The sequence below is a fragment of the Neopsephotus bourkii genome, unplaced genomic scaffold, assembly GCF_033783945.1.
Source record: "Neopsephotus bourkii isolate Nb327-2 ecotype Australia unplaced genomic scaffold, CSIRO-AGI_Nbou_v1 NB_1511, whole genome shotgun sequence".
NCBI classification, from domain to species: Eukaryota; Metazoa; Chordata; class Aves; order Psittaciformes; family Psittacidae; genus Neopsephotus; species Neopsephotus bourkii.
The window spans coordinates 1895607-1913442 of NW_026901987.1; the positions used below are offsets into that span (position 1 = coordinate 1895607).

Sequence of the window (17836 nt, forward strand, 5' to 3'; positions counted from 1 at the left end):
ATAAAAAAGACCCCACTGAGTGAAAACCGCTTAAACCCCAGGAGCACTACACAATTCAGGAGACTGGAAATTACTGGTCACAAAGTGGACAGAAGATGACAAAGGAATTTCCAGTGATGATGTGTGAAGTCAAGTGGAGTTTTACTGCTGGCTCTCTTAAGTGGAAGAGTATAGATCTTGAAGCAGACTACCTGCTTGGACATCATGCGTATGGAGGGAGGGCAGGAGTGCTTGAGAGGCAACGTTATAGTTGCATGAGCTTAATTTTGCAGCTCTATACTCTTGCACATCTCGTGACTGTCTTTTTTTATGAATGTCCATTTTCAGAACGAGCTCCCACAGAATCACACAGAATAGTTTAGGTTGGAAAATACCCTTAAGATCAAGTCTAACCATTAATCTAACACTGTCAAGTCCACCAATAAACCATGTCCCTCAGTGCCACATCTACATGTCTTTTAAATACCTACAGGGATGGTGACTCCACCACTTCTGTGAGCAGCCTGCTCCAATGCTTGACAGCCCTTCTGGTGAAGGCATTTTTTCTAACGTTCAATTTAAACTTCCCCTGGTGCAACTTGAGGCCATTTCCTCTTGTCCTATCAGTTGTTACTTGGGAGAAGACCGACACCCACCTCATGACAACCTCCTTTCAGGTAGTTGTAGAGAGTAGTAAGATCTCCCCTCAGCCTTTTTTTCTCCAGGCTGATCAACCACAGTTCCCTCAGCCGTTCCTCATAAGACTTATGCTCCAGGCCCTTCACCAGTTTCATTGCTCATCTTTGGATCAGCTCCAGCACAGGAGCATATGTCTCTTGTAGTGAGAGGCCCAAAACTGAACACAGTGCTCGAGGTACAGCCTCACCAGTGCTGAGCAAAGGGGTACAATCCCTTCCCTGGTCCTGTTGGCCACACTATTTCTGATACAGGCCAAAATGCCATTGGCCTTCTTGGCTGCCTGAGCACAAGCTGGCTCACGTTCAGTGGCTGTCAATCAGCACCCCCACATCCTTTCCCACCTGGCAGCTTTCCAGCTACTCTTCCCCAGGCCTGTAGTGTGCATGGGGACACTGTGGCCCAAGTGCAGGACCTGACACTTTGCCTTGTTGAACCTCACACAATTGGCCTCGGCCCATCGATCCAACCTGTCCAGATCCCTCTGTAGAGCCTTCCTGCCCTCCAGCAGGTCAACACTCCTACCCAACTTGGTGTCCTTTGCAAACTTACTGAGGGTGCACTTGATCCCCTCATCCAGACCACTTACCAGATACTAAGCAGAACTGGCCCCAGTACTGAGCCCTGGGGAATACCACTGGTGACTGGCCACCAACTGGAGTTAACTCCATCCACCACCCCTCTTTGGGCCTGGCCACCCTGCCAGTTTTTTTCTCAGCCAATAATACACCCCTCCAAGCCATGAGCAGCCAGCTTCTCCAGGAGAATGCTGTGGGAAACAGTGTCAAAAGCTTTACTGAAGTCTTGGTAGGTAACATTCACAGCATTTCCCTCTTCCACTGCTCAGATCACCTTGTCATAGAAGGTGATAAGGTCAGTCAAGCAGGACCTACCTTTGATGAACCCATGCTGACTGGGCCAGATCACCTGGTTATCATGTGTGTGACATGTGATGGCGCTCAAGGTGATTTGTTCATAACCTTCCCTGGCACTGAGGCCAGACTGACAGACCTGTAGTTCCCTAGATCCTCCTTCTGGCCCTTCTTGTACATGGGCATCATATTTGCTAACCTCTGGTCTGCTTGGACCTCCTGAACAGGTCAAAGTCTGCCCTCTGGAAGTCCAAGGTAGCAGTTCTGCTGATCTCTCTCCTTACTTCTAGAATCAAAAACTCTTCATCATTTTGTGATTGCTGTGCCCAAGACAGCCTCCAAGCACCACGTCATAGAGTCCCTCTCCGTTCACAAACAGGTCCAGCACGTACCTTCCCAGTTGCCTCACTCACTACATATTGCTACATACTCAAGTCCGGCTTGCTAAGTATACATTTCTTTTGAAGAATTCTGCACCTCAAAGGGGTTTTGATTCCTGAAATTCAGTAAGGATCAGGACCACAAGGTCACTCATACACTTTTCATTCATTTCCCTGAGATGTGTGTGTGTGCAGGGGAGAGAAGGGGCCTTAAAAGTATTATTTTTCCCTATACACAGGGTTGAATATGCTAGACAATAACAGTAATGTCAGAGGATTGCATAATGCCAAAGAACCCAAATTAATTCTCAAGTAAAGGCTACAGGTGAAACCCCACCTTGCTGCTAGCCCAGCCCTTAAGAGTGGTGCTCTGCTCTGAAGAACAAGAGACATCCTCATCACCAGATCAGCCAGTACTGGATCTGCTTCTGACAGCCTGGATGAGGAGTCGCTCTTTCGCCCTGCAGAATCTCTGACTCAGCCCACATGCACTGTGGATTAACAGTTGCTCACTGTTTTATTTACCTTCGATGTTTTGTTTGTTTTGCATCAGGGGAGCACTACTCCAAACAATGCTTTGATATTAACCTCTGCTTTTTTTTTCCCCAGGACTTCAGCAGCATGGTATCTAAAGGCTTCACAAGCCTTGATGATTTACGCCTCTCAACCAGCTTATGGGGCCAGTGTCACATCCCTGTTACACAGGTGACGCAGATAGGCAGAGGCAGTGAGTAACCCAAAGTCATATGGCTTTCTGCCATTTGTGAGATGATTGTAACTCAGCTTCTTCCAACAGATGCCTCCTTCATACAACATTTGCTACAGCTTGTGTAGAGAATGAAGCATGACAAAGCCTACACTAAAGGCCACTATTATGACAAGAACAAGAAGTACCTAGCTCCCAAGACCCACCATGTTCAACCTACAACAGAGCATGTTTTAAATGCGCACAGAGACATTTTAAGTCAAAGACTCCAAATAACCTTTAACAGAAGATGGGCACACAGAGATCTCAGTAAGGAAATCAACTTAAACTCCTTTTGTTTTATCTATGTGAATGAATTAATTTATTGCTCAAATCCTTGAAGGCTGGGTCTAATGCTAGACTCCTAAATCTATGCTTCGTAATGCAACTGAACTATACAGTTCTGCATGCTGCACACCCACATTTCTCACAGCAGCTGAACTGGGGCTATTACATCAAATTTTTTTTGACGTTTCTGAAAGCTTTTAGGGCTTTCAAACAGATGAGGAGGTTCTAACCCACGCTGATGTTCCAGTGTTGCATCTCTCCTGCTGAGTGACACCCACGTAGACATTTCCTTCCCCATGACCCCTGTCTCGAGCCTTTTTTTTTTTGTTGTGTACCATCTTGCTTTCTCAATGGGCAAGGGATGATGGGGGAAGAGGAGAAGGAGCCTCAGACCACAGGGGCATGGTCACAAAGGAAGGGAGTTTTATCAGATTAGTTTCCTACAGCTAAAATATCTACATGTGACATGGCTCTCCAGGTGATCTTATTTAGCAATGGAGAGGAACAGGCAGTTCTGGGCTGTATGTCACCGCCCCTGCAGCACTGGATGAGACAAAAAAAACCTTGTCATTTCTCTTCACTGGCTATAAAGGAAACTAGGACAAGTAGCTGCACTGCAAGTGTCTATATTGTAGACATCTCTATGTAGCCACCCAAACCACACCTGAGGTGTTTGTTACTTAAAGAGAGAGGAATTTCCTAAGCAAACACTTAGCCTTGCTCCAGTCAACTCACTTCAGATTAGAATGTGGTAGCACTGTCCATTGACACCTTGGCACACAGGAGACCTGTCCCCCGATGTGCTCTGGCCAGCGAGCAGAGCATGCTTTGCTCTCCTTTCCACAGTAGACTACTGTGAGACACAAACGTCAATGAGGGTTGGGGCAAACCAGCAGCTGCCACCTGAACCATGCACAGAGGACATGAAGGCCAGTGCAATGTGGAGTGGGAATAGGCCTTTTGTGTTAGATGGTCCTTGAATTGCGGTGTGTGTGTGCGTTTCAGTCCATGCCATACCAGGAGCATTAGACAGGAAAAGAGAGCAGGAGCAAGGAGGAACATACCCTTGCCATCCCACTGACATACACCAACAGATGCCCACTTGTCTGGATATTCACATTCCTGGCTTTTCAATTCCCCTTCCATTTCTGCCATTTGCTCAGTAAATAAAAAGAAGTGAACTAAAGACATAGCGACCAGAAATATCCTGGAAACACTGACCTGCCATCTAGCACACAAAAAAGAAAGAAAATCGCTATGCAGAGATGAATCTGGCTCCGCCACACCACTGTTTGGACCAGACAATCTCTGAAGTTCTCTTCATACCTACCTTTTTTGAGCACTCCACAAATCCATGATGAACAGATTGTTATGGTATTTAGGCATGGAGATGCGGCTTGGATAAGGAAATGCCATTGTGAAGGCACTGTAAGTACTGGGAGTAAGTTAAACTGCAAGAAGGGAGCTGTGATACAGGTTTCCCTCCTCTTCCAACTCATTTGACAATTCATTCTTGTGGTATCAGAATAAAGAGATATCTAGGCCTAATTCCACTCTGTTTCCCATAAACATTATATACACACATACCAATATATTTTTGTATATTAATTTTTCGTACTAGTGGCTCCACTTACTCATGTAAAAACTGACTGAATCCACTAAACGCTGGACAGGAATTACTGTAAGTGCCATGCAAGCTGCACCATGAGGGTGAGTGGAGACACAGCAAGAGCACACAACTCACCAACTTGCGGATTTCACATTCTAGGTTTTGAATACAGTCCAGTTTCCTCTTGCGGCAGCGCTGAGCTGCAATTCGGTTCTTGCTGCGCCGGCGGACATCGTGGATGAACTCTAGCTGCTCTGAGGTTAGCTTGTGCATCTTTATCATCATCTGGAAATCATTCCTTGGAAGATCTGTGATTTGATCAACAGGAAAAGGAAGTTTCACCTAAACCAAACAAATAGAAAACAAGAGGGAAGAGTCATATTTTGATTGTTGAATGCAAGCAGAACAACAGCGAGCGGAAGGGTAAGTACCTATGCTGCCAAGCCCTAAACAAACAAAACACAAAGTTTTACATTGAGCAGGTTTTTAACACTCCCTTGTGGCACATTGAGGAGGTCCAGCTAGTAAGGATCGGATATAACTGTACTGAAATCAGCAATGCAGATGAGTCCCAGGTAAAAATGTCATCATTCTAAAAAGCTTTAACAGATCTCCTTGCACTAAAAGAAGGTTCTGTCCACTAAGAGATGCAGCCTTTTAAAAACAGCGAGGTACCTCACTGCTATTAATTTCAAACTAATTTCAATGAACAAGCTATTACCACAACTGGAAACCTGTCTCTGCATGGCTTGCAGGACTGCAATTTTGAGTAGGTGTGAGATTAAAAATGCAACCTGACACCTCAGATAGATGAAAATACCATGTTGCAATTAGTAAAGGTCATCTAATCAACATTTCAACTGAGCAGTACACCATATAAGAAGAAAGAGTCAGAGGAGTGTGATGTAATTTATCCATACGCATTTTGAGCTAAACCAATGTTTGCTGACATTCTAGTATTTTTGTAGATTGATGAGCACCCAACTCACATTTCCTGAAAAAAACCCAAACAGTCTAAAACTCCAGTTACTTGCAGTAAACCGTTCTTCTCTGGGCCATGAATTGCCACCCAGTTTTAACCTAGACTATGCAACAGTAGCTCTAGGTTCTGGCCTCAGCAATTCCAACCATCTCTCCAACTCTTACTGAGGATGCATTAAAGCAAAGCAAAACACAAAACTCCTGACAGCTTGGAGCAATGAACACACACTGCCTCAAAACCTGGAGAATGGTGGATGCACTCAAAGATTTCTGTTAGCTTTCTTCCCAGACCTACCAGCTTGCTCCAGTCAAAGTGAACACCTCTCCCTACAAACCCTGCTTCACATCCAAAATATGTTCCTTGGTGGACTGCTGTGTTTGGTGGTCAAATAAGAATCAATTGAGAAGGCTGAAGGAAATGACAGCTGAGTATGACCCCTTCTTTTTCTGAGTCATACCCACACTGCCCAAAAGATGGCAGTAAATATTTACATTTCTGTCCGGATTTAGTACAACCCGATCTCTCAAACAAGACTACTCTGCATGCAGGCTACCAAAGAAGATATAACTTAAGTTGGTCCAGCCAAGCAAAAGATACGGGTCGGAAAGGTTTACTTTTTCTATTTAAAACATGGTTATTGTCTTTAAATAATGCACTTCAACTATCCCGAGATAAAGAAAATAACAGCATAGATAGAAATAAGTTATTTTCACTGGAAAGCTAAGTTTGTTTATGCAGAACAGTTTGCTGAGGACACATGTACACAACACACAGCAGTGGCCTCTGGCACCAGACCCTTGCTGGGCACCTGGACCTTCCGATATCCATCTCCTTGCTTTACTCATGACCTTGTGGTTTTTTTGCACTCTTCTATCACTGCTCCATGCATCTCGAAGTCTGGGCCACGTGAAATTCAGTGCATCCTTTCAGATGGTTTCAGGCCTTGAACCTTGTCCCCCTGCCATATGTATCCAGGCACCACACTGTAATACATTACCTGACACACCAATTGAAACTAGCAAGAAACAACAAACTGTCCCAGTCCCCCCAAATTCCTGCTTGTACACACAAAGGCTGTGACCTTAGGCATGGTGATGTGGACTACCTTGTTTACAGACTGCTAACTAATGGCATGAGACCTGTTTGCTTTCCCCTCCCTAGCCTTTGGACGATCAACATAAACTTGGTGTCACCTGCTTTTCTCTCAAGCTTCAACCATGGTCTGAAAATGAAAGCAGCTTGTGCTCTCCTCTGAAAGACACCACAGTTTCACTGCAAAAAAAGTCCTTGCATTTGCCCGGTTTTTCCTTATTTTCTTAAGTCAAAAGCAGAAAGTGATGTTAACTTCAATTTCTTCCTCCCTCTCCTTTCAAAACATTCACTTGCAAGGAGGAGATGTGCTTGCTGGAAGCGGAATGAAAGGGAAGCAACTTCTATCTGTCAGGTAGAACTTGTTAAAGGAAATGGGAAAATAAATAGAAATTTATATTAAAAAAAAAAAAAAAAGGATTGAAAATAGACCCATCTACACAGCAGGCCAGAGACTGCTATCAGTAAACCCAGCATAATCCCACTCCTGTCATAGGAGCGCATAGCACTGCGCAGGATTAAAATCATTAAAGGGAGAGTGGAAGCGAGTCAGACTCATTTCCTTCACCATTCACAGCATTTTTATTGCCTGTCTCCCTCTCCAAAATCTGCTGTCAACTGAAAAAAAAAAAAACCCAACCACCAAGGCTTTGGCACAGAGACAGTGAATAACTGCACCGGAATACTGCTGCCATGAGAGGCTAATAGTGTTCTATGCTGGCACAGGGCAAGACTCTCAGCTGGCAGTTATCCTAACAGAGCGGTAAGTCAATTTGTAAGAGCCAACCACTGTGGCATGGGTGGGATTCATCTGACCCACTCAGAACTGTCTGAAATAATGGTTTCACTAGCTGGCATCGAGGACAGAGCAGCCTTCAGATGCCAATGCATCCCGCAATGCTTCTCCCTCCTCCTGGCTGCAGAAGGAGCAGGCATGAGGCTTAGAGAAGATGCTGCATTTTACAGTATCTAAAGTAGGTGAGAGAAATCTTACCTGTGGTGTCTGAAAAAGGACAGTTAATCTTTTCCAAGATGTGTAAGAAACCCCCAGCAAGTATGTTTTCTTGTAAAATTTTCCTTTAATAACTATGAATTTTACACAGGAAATGACTGTCTACTCTTCGGTTATTTGGTTATGATTATTTCAAACTACAAATACAAACTGGATCCCTTCTCCTTCCAGGAGTTACTCCAGCCAGACCTAACCTCACAGAGCTCTCAAATCTTCCCTATCAACACAACTACTCTTTCCCTGCAGCAGCAGCTCTGTTTCCACCACAAAACAAATAAACTGGCATTTTCTGCCACTGCTTGTGGCTTCTACTGCCCCTGGCTTCGGGTAATGCACTCCTGAGAGGACAGCCAACCCACACTGGTGGCAAACGAAAACCTGTTGATGATTTCATGGCATTTTCTCTCCCCTGTATTAGCTTGGGATGCCAGTGTAAATGTCATTGCTTTGAGCGGCTAAGTAACAGCAGCAATCTAGAGAGATGGGGACAGCCATTGACTCAGCACATGAAAGGCCCATATACAACCAATTAATTACTTCAAGCTTCTCAGTTTGGATCATATGCCAGTTACTGCTGTACCACTCACGTACTGTACTAGTTACTGCTGCTACTGCTCTCCCCCTCTCCTTTTCTATGGAACAAAGGGAAGGACCAAGACTCCATATTCCCTCACATTAAAATACAAGCATCAAGTGTTGAGAACTTTATTTTATGAGTAACATTAGCTTTTCATTCTTTATTTGTATCTAAATTTCAACATCTTCCTCGAGCTGGCAACTGCTATTAAAGATAAGGAACTTCCCAAATTTGGTTTAACATCACAGCAACTAAAAGGATATGCCTGCTGGGCATAAGAAAAAGTTACTATGTACTGGGCATAGGAGGGTGGCACTCCAATCTGCTTTTGCAGAAAAAAATTCAAGAACTGGAGAGTCCTCAAAGCTCCAGCAAGATCTTAACTTAAAGCTTAGGGCTTAACAGAATTGACTGTAGGCTGCAATAAACTAATACAGTGTTTAAAAGCACCTTCCTGAAATGTCAAGCCTGTAATGGAAAACTCTCAGTGTTGTAATCCAGTAATTCTCTGCTACCAGCATGGAGACAGCTCCTATTGAAGAGGGGAAAGAGAACAAAACTGCCATTAAGTTCAACTTGCAAGAACGATGGTTAACAAGACTCTGTTTAACCACATGTTGCCAAACACGAATTTCCCAGTGCTCTGCTGATGCCACTGAGGATCCCGGTCAGGGGAATATCCATCGGAGAAGAATGTGGAGAGTAAATTTCTTATTTTCAGATTTGTAAACCCAGTAAGGTCACGAAAGCTGGGGTGACTGGTCACCAAATTCTGGGGAGGAGCTACATGCAAAAGCAAGTTAACACTGTAACATGTATTTTACATGGTCTAGTGTGAGATGTTCCGCCCATGGCAGGGGGGTTGGAACTAGATGATCCCCAGGTCCTTTCCAACCCTAACCATTTTATGTTTCTATGCGCTTTCTACGTAATAGTCTTCATTAAGCAGAAATATTAAGCAACAAAGAAGACTCAGCTTAGGTAACTCAGGACAGCTCCAGTAGATTTTTGGTAGAGCAACTTTGGTTGACCCCCTTTAACGGGCCTCTGATTTCTCGTACTTTGTTAAGCATCATCAGATGAACAGAGAAAGGGTGGCTGCCTGTCACTTAGCACGGAGGGATCTGGGCTCTCACTGAAGGTTATTTCCCTACAATATCCTCAATGGTCCAATTGCGCTAGCTTTGCAATTCCCTTTGAAAAGTGAGTCACTAACCCAGGCGGGAAATTCTTTTGAAATACAAATGAAAGACACATTGAATGCAATTCTCTAGATAATAATAGTTCTTGGAAACCTCCACCTCTCACCTCCTCCTACCCTTGTTTATTCTTTCCCTAAGAAAACTCACTCATCAAATTAGACTGAGATGATTTCTTTTTAGCTGGTTTTGTAGTACAATATTTTTTACAAGTTTTCTAGTAGAAAAAAACACAGATATTTGCTGAAGAAAAGAAGTATCAAGAAAGGTAGGTAGTGCTGAAGTTTCTGTTCCTAAGTAGGTTAACAGATTGACAGACTACTTCCTTCTCAGCAATTCATTATTTCAGGGCTTATTGTCTTGTTGTTGCTATTTTAAGCAGGATTGTCAGAACTTGCCTACAAGCACTGAGCATAAGTCTTCTCTCTACTATTATATCCCAATAATTGATTTTTAACAACCTGTGGAGGCCTGAGGGAGCTGGGTGAAAAGAGCAACACAAACTGTTAAATATTTCTGTAAAGTCCTAGCAGCTCAAGTAACAGCCCCATTCCTGCAACTCTGTAAGAGGGGGATACCCCTCACTGCACTTGCTGCTTCTATCACAAAGCCTTAAGAAAGGGAAATCTCGGAAGATTCTGGCCATTCCTTAACAGGAAGGAAAATGAAAGGCAAAAACATCCCATAAAGGATTTACCAGTGGTGTCATGGGGACTGTCACCTCCTCTGACCCCAATGGGACAGGGAGGCTGGTGAAAGAGCAGGGTCATCTTCACCCACATGGCACTCATGTCAAGCCCTAGCACCCCACTTTTGGCAGCAAACAACTCGGGCATATGCTCCTAAACAGCATCCACCTGCAGGAGAGCAGACGGTCCAAAAAAAGCAGAGAGAAGAAACTTTTCACCTACTTCACACACAATCGATACACTGGCAACTGATGTTTTGTGACATCAATTCTGGGACCAACAGCACTCCGGGAGCCAAGTCAAGACCAACAAGGTCCAAATTCCTGGGGAACTGAGCAGCCCCATGGGATAACTGAGGGTCAGAGTCCATCAGGCTTATTTCTATCGCCCAAATGAAAGCCCACCCACAGCAGAAGAGCCCATGTGACCACCTGTGTGTTGCCCCAGGCTATCTTATCAGGGCTTTTTTAAAGAAGCCCAGCAAACACTGTGTGATCTGATACAGCATGGGCCAAGGGACCCATCTGGGAAGTCACCAGGAAAGCACGGGCAAAATGACAATTTCTGGAATGGAGAAAGATTCCCCTGAAGCTTGCATGCAGGTGAAGGACAGAAAGCAGATCCTTTCAGACTGCTGTGAGCCTCTCCTGCTGTGTTAATGGCAGCCAAACTGCTAAAAGTAGGTAAAGCAACTTACATCAAACCTTCCTGCTGCTATTTTCTACTGCTGGGTTTAACATATCCTTCACTGCAGCTTCCACAGCAGAGGATCTTGCAGGATTGTAGGGTACACCCCCCAAGTTGCTGTACAAACACAGCATTGTTTAATGAGGCTGTAAAGTCCTTCCTTGTACTGGCAACAACCTTTACAAATTTGTTTTACAGACAAAATCTGCACTGAAGCACCAGTGTGATCTGTTTACCCTTGGCTTGTTCAGGGCTGTGCAGTGCAACTTCGTGGAGCATTAATTTCCTCACATTTTTAATGCCTGGCAGTCCTGTTTAAAATGCCCTGGGGAAAAGAGAAAAAAAAGGGGGGGAAAAAAAAAGGAAAAAGGAAAATAAAGCACCTTATCAGCAGTCCCAGGGAGAAACCTTGCTCAGCACAGCACAGAAAACCTTCCCAGGAGGAAACCTGCAGCAAAAGTAGGAGTGCAGCAAATCCTTCCTTAGCTCTGCCCCAGAGCCACAAACATCTGCCTGCCAGTTGCACACCCAGCTGGCCTCCCACCCATTTGCTCCTCTTGTCCCTCCTGTCATCCAAGGTCTCCTGCACACATTCACATACTTTTTTTGGGAAACCACCACCAGTCCCTGTAACCTTCTCATTTGACTCTTACAGGTTTGTTTTTGCTGCAGCATCTCCACACAATTAGCCAATTACGACAGCTAATTAATCATCAAAACCCAAAAGGCTAACCTCCCACCCTCTTTGCTGCCTCATGCTGTATATTAGCCCTTGCTGAGCAAGCAGCACATGTGGCTGGAGATTTGATGCTCCCCGCAGTCCCACTCTCTGCTCCCTTCCACCTCTCATAAAGGCAGGACGTCACCAAATAACCTTGGTATTGTCAGAGAGGTTCTGCCATAGGGCTTCCAAGGGAGGTCCTAAACACAGTATCACAGACAGCCTCCCAAGGAGACTCCTCTCCCCTCTGCAGTGTCCCCAGTTCAGGATATGGGGCCAAACAAGAACTGTCCTCTCAAAGCCACCAGTACAGTGTGACAGGGATTGACACACCTGAGGCTCCCCAGACCTTCCTTACAGTTAAGCAAGCAACTTCTGCCAAGAAGGGTTGAACCAGATGATCCCTGAGGTCCCTCCAACATGGTATTCTGTGACTCTAAAGGAACCACCCACTTCTATCTAGAATGTAGCTGGAATAAGGATTGAGGGATAAAATAAACTTCGCTCTTCTCATGCCTAGCCCACCACTAAGGCTGGTTCTAAACTGGGTGCTCGATGCATGTGAACATCCCAAACATGCACTCACTGCTCCCCATGCTGAAGCACAAACTCTCAGTGGAGAATTTCAGCATTACCAAAGGAGCCAGATATGTGATTTCACCCAGATGCTCTCAGGTCATGCAGTTTCCTAATGAAACGCTACGAAAACACCCAGTCTGTTTTTCAGTTTCTGGGCTCCACAACACATCTCCATGATTTAAGTCTTTCCTCAAACTAGGAACTTCATGCAGACAGTTTATTCAATCATTGCAGCATCTCCACCTGGGCCATCTCTAGTTTTAGAGCAGGCGCTCTTTTCCCTCTTTCTCACAGGAGATCTGCATGGAAACTCACAGCTTGCTCTTCAGCCCCAGACCATTCCCCTGCCGTTCTCTAGCAGTCCTGGAAATTAAAGGATAATTTCTCTTTGAAACCCTTTATGCATAGAGTTCACCACCAAACAAAGTGGGGCCACGGGCATTAAACACCATCTCAGCTGTCACTTAACAGAGGCAGAACCCATCACCTGCACATGCGAGACACATGCACACACAAAGGGAAGACTACTTGAATACCGTTCCCACAGCTGAGAGTGGGCAGCTATGTAAGTAACCTCACACCTCTATCTCCTCCCACTCCGTCTGCCTCCTCTACTTGGGCTGTTAGCAGTATGCAGCAGGGGCTCTTCGGAGCAGGCTGCCCAGCCCTTGGTGTCAGTGAAGGCATGGTGTGAGGTTGCTAAAACATACCAGCAGCAATAACAAGCGGAGCTGGAATCACCTCTGCAAATGAAGGATGAGGAACAGTGCTTTGTGCCCTGGGACTGGGTAAGGGAGGGAGGAGGACAGGACACTGCTAGCAGGCTCCTAAGCACATCGATGCATTTTCATCATTCAGCAGTTTGCCATTGTCCCATACCCAAATTCTGATAATCACCAAACACCTCTGTGGTCAAGCAGACCTATTTATGTGAAGTCAACCATGCACCCTCAGCGGATGAGGGAATAAACAGGAATTACTCTTTGCTCCTATAAACAAAGAAAGTGATGGGGAAATGCCGAGTCATTTGAAAGGGTCAAGGGGCAATTAACTGGGTCACAATGATTGCGATATATGAACTTATCTTAAATCCCTACCTCATGCCCTCTGTCTTGCACAGGACATGATTCACTGTCTGCTTCTGAGAATGACCCAGACTCATCGCTGGAGTTTGTTCCATAGGATGGCTCACATTTAATCTGGGCTCGGACTGGGTTGTACAATCCGTCCCCCACCACACCGGGCTCCTGGTGCTCAGGTGCCAGGAATCGGGGGCCTTGGGAGCAAGGGGAAGAGGAGAGCTCGCAAAGACGCAGGCTGCAGGGGGAGCCGCCGCTGCCGTCCTCTGCATATGAGTAGGAAGAGCATGAGCTGGATGTCCTGGTTCTGGTTTCCAAAGGAGGAGAGCGAGGGCAAACTTTAATTGGCACCGGACAGCTGGTGTTCGGCCGCATCCTTCCCGGCAAGTGATCAGCTGTCAGTCCACTGTGCGAATAGGTCTGAGAGCTGGGGAGAGACTGGCTACTGCCAGCCCACAGACCCTTTGGCACAGTCTCAGTGAGGTCTTTGTCCAAGCTGCTCACACCAGAATATGAATGCACCGAAGTGTTTACTTGGTCACAAGCATTTGAAGAGAATATAACACTTCTCCTGTCCAGTTCCCCTTCTTGCTTACAGAGAGTTTCAAAGCCGGGCCCCCTGAGTGGCGATCCCACTGTGAAGTTGGAAGCATCCTTCTGCATGGCATGGGACTGTCCATAGTTCCCTGTGAAAGGGATGTAATCAGTTTTGTGGTCACCCTGAGATGTCCCTTTTTCAAAAGGGCATGCTGGACTCCTGCCAAAGTGCTGTTGGGAAGTGCTGGGGAAGCCAACCAAATCTATGCTTTTTGTTCTGTTGAAGAAAGACCGCAAGCAAGAAGAGGAGGACCCACTTTTCGGCCTGTCAACGCAAGTGGGGCTTGGCTGTTTCCTGTCCATTTCAACATCCCCTTCTTTATCCCTGATGTCAGGTTCATCTCCAGACAGGCAAAGTGTGATGCTTTCTTCATCATTCTCTTCATTCTGAGGCTCGCTTTTTATCTGCCCCATAGCAAGTCCTGATTTGAGGCCATTTCCAGAGCTCTCTTCACTGAATGTGCTTGCAAAACCTGAGGTACTGATGTGTGATGTGTTGTAGACATTCTTGGTACAAGCAAGCTGGTATTTCTTGTATCTGGGGTACCGTGTTACTGCATCTTTATCCAAATTGTCCTTGCTGTCCCTCAGCATGTCAGAGTCAGGTAGCATCCCTTCGCCTTTGTCTGCTCCAGCAACAGTGGTTTCAAAATTGAAGGGCTCTTGGTGCATCCTCTCTCTGGGGCAAGATATTTTTGATGTCTCCGATTCCATCGTCTCCTCCTCATCTCCATCCGAGTTCTCCTCATCGTGCATGCGCTGGCATGTGGTATCTTTTTTGCACAGGAACAGGCCATCTTCGTTGTTCAGCAGCTGCGTCTGAAGGAAGCTGAAGCAGGAGTCCTCCAGGTTGTGCATGCGCAGGAATTCAGCGCAGTGGATGACCTCCTGGATGTTTTCTCTGCTGAGTAACAGCTTAGCAGTGTAAGCAAACTGTAACAATGGACCAAATCCCCTGACAGTGACCTGCAAAAAAACAGATGGGGAAATTGACAGCGTTATTATCAGCTCTTGGTATCATCCCAGGTCCTTCATCGCATAGTTACTCTAGCACGCCAGCAGTGACGCTACATTCAGTAACCAGCACTGCTCCCTATGTTGCTCCTGTACACCATTACAGGTTGAGCTGAACACTATTTTCCTAAATACCTTGACGACCTATGAACTAAGCCTCTTCTCTAATGAAAGGCTGGAAAAAAAAAGACTGGTGTGGACGCTGATAATCCTTGGATGGATCTTATTGTAACTGTGATGAGGCACACTTCCACGAAAATAACAATTCAATTTTGATTCCTTTTTTTAATTGATTCTTTTTGATGAAAAAAAAATAGGTTCAGTACTGGCTGCACAGTTCTTTTTTCCATCCTGTGGAGATTACTCTCACACAGTTCCTGATTTTAGTGAGTCTAAGGTACAGCTAACATGAAAGAAATCCATATACATAGTTCAAGCAATGCAAACTACTCTGAGTCTCAGCCCAGTACTTAATTTTTCACCATTTTCTTCGTAGGAAAGAGTAACAAGTATTTCCAGGACAGTGATCTCCAACCAAGTGTTCCAGGTCTGAGTTATGCACCACTACTCGTCTTTTTTTCTCATCATGCCATCTATATTTCTCATTCACATATCATATAATAAAAAATACACACGTCCGCCCCCCATTTTTTTTCAGCGATATCTTCACACATAACTGCCAAATAACTTGCCAAACCACATGGTAAACTATAGATACAGTCTAATTTTTGACAAAAAATGCACTGGCATTAACTTCTGTTGTATTTTTTCTCTCAGTGGGCAGGAAGCAAAGGCACTGGAAAAACCATTCTTCATGAAGCAGAGCAGAGGCTGCTTCAAAACCTGGGCTCACCATCAAGGATAAAGGTTTTTCCACAAGAAGGAGATTCAGTGGTTTGGCCGCTAAGTTGAGAGACCATAACTCAATTTCCCATTGCACTAACCACCTTCTACGTGACCCTGACAAGTCACTTCAGTCTTGATTCATGAAGATGCCTTCTTCCCTTGCTTGCAAGTGGTGTTCATGAATCTAAGTTCCCTGTGCTTTGCATACAAAGGAAAGACATTTAGATGGGATTCAAACCAGCCAAATGCCTTCATGTGTATGTGAGGTTGGAACACAACCTCCTGATACAACTGAGCCCAGCTCAGTTGCTTCTTTTAAAACCAACAAGAAGAGGAAGCACTGCTGTCCCCTTTTTGTAAAATGGCCTAAAGATCAGAAGAGAGACATAGAAAGTAGAAGACAAGGTCCATTCCCCAGGGATTCAAACTCACATTTCCCAGCTCCTCAGAAGGATATCTTATCAAGTAGGAATGTGATATCCCAAAGGTGAGCTGCTTTTCCCTGTCCTTCCAATTGAATTCACGCCACTGCGCAAGAAGCTGCTCAAGAGGTCAGTGAGAATCAGGCCACGAATTTGTGATGGTCTTATTTGTGATGAGCATAAATCTGAGTGAATGATTTGGTTCATCCCAATTAAAACCTTATAAATTGCCTGCATTGCCTCAGGACCAATGGAAGAGCTTACAGATTTTTATAGACAATCCTGACTTCCAGGAAAAAACCCTTTTTATTCATAGATCTGTACTTGTGATGCTGGATTATGAAGACACCACAAGTGGTGATGGAGAGAACAATATTTTAAAACACCTCTACAATTGCTCCCAGTAGCTTTTCCATACATAATATTACCGCTGTATCTGCTATTTTAAGAAACAGTGCATTTTCATGCAGATACTTACACACTTGCACATCCTTTTACAATACGCCTCTGGTTCAGAATTGCCTAGATTTACAGCTGGCTATTAAACAGATCTCTGCTTTATCAGTGTTACACTTTCTGCCTATCTGTTAGATTATCAGCTCACTATAAAAGCCTATCTGCATTTTATCTATGCAGCATGATTAACAAAATTGCTTGGGAACTTAATGAGCTCCTTGCAGGCCGATGTTTCTCTTTCATAAGATATTCAGTGTGGGGGCTTACATATTCCTACACATTTTGCAAGCTCCACAGCAGCACAGACTGTAGGAGAAGCCATACATACTGTCTGGGGTTTTTGGGTTCCTTTTGATGAGGAGGGACTCTGAAGCACCAACTCAGCTCTCCTGGCAGTTGTGTCCCTTGGCCACTAGGTGGAACGACTGGAAAGCAAATGACAATCATTTGCTTGCCCGGCCAGGGTTTTCACCTGCCATCCTGCGGCCACAGCACAGGCACTCCGCAGAGCCCCGGCTGACTCAGACCACCCCACAGCACGGCTGTCTCCCACACCGACTCAGATTTTTGCTCCCCATAAATCACCATGATAACAGCAGCAAGACAGCTGTTACAGCTGTTCTGTGCTGGATGTACTGGGAACAGAGCCTGAAATTGCACCATGGGCTCCCGACAATGCCCAGCAGACACCTCAAGCGAAGGACGATGAAAACATTGGTGATGAATTTAACCTCACAAGATCTTACCCAATGACACAACTTTCCTCACTCTCAAGATCTTCAGATCCAAAGGGGGAAAGTTTCAAGCACCTGGTGCTTGTCATTGCCCTCGGGGAGTAATCTCTCAAGTGCCAATGCTTGAAACTACACGAACAATAACTTTAGAAACAAACAGATGCAAAGCTTGCTGCCAAGTGCGAAAACCAGTGCAAACTCTGCCGCCTGAAGCTGTCTAAATATTGATTCGGTTCCCGTGGTGGGTCCCCTGCCTCAGCTCCACCAGCTTTGGGACCGTGCATATCTGACGCATTCTGGCAGGATGGATGGATGAAATCAAAGCGCTGAAGCGTGGCTATGAGCACCATATACTAGGAGAGAAAAGGCTTTGAAGCCACGTGTATTACCATCACACATGCATTTCTGTAGGAAGAGGTAAGAACAGACTTTAAAAATGATTAGACCTGACTGATGCATCCCAGTGAAAACAGCTACTGAAACCAAGTTGATCTGTTTGCAGAAGGAAACAGATCATTTCTCTGATGTAACAGTCCCCATTTACACGTGAGAGAGACCTTTGCTGGATGAGTAAAACACATGCC

At 45.1% G+C, this 17836-nt stretch overlaps 1 protein-coding gene across 4 annotated transcripts in view; it reads right to left on the reverse strand.

Moving 5' to 3' along the window:
• The window catches only part of BACH2 (BTB domain and CNC homolog 2), a 191277-nt gene that overhangs the window by 8068 nt on the left and 165373 nt on the right, over positions 1-17836 (reverse strand). For all 4 annotated transcript variants that reach the window (XM_061369810.1, XM_061369812.1, XM_061369809.1 and 1 more), the window contains 2 exons: positions 13202-14746; positions 4705-4911 (listed from right to left, as the gene is read on the reverse strand). In XM_061369810.1, coding sequence (XP_061225794.1) covers positions 4705-4911; positions 13202-14746 — 1752 coding nt within the window. The remainder of the gene's footprint in view (positions 1-4704; positions 4912-13201; positions 14747-17836) is intronic.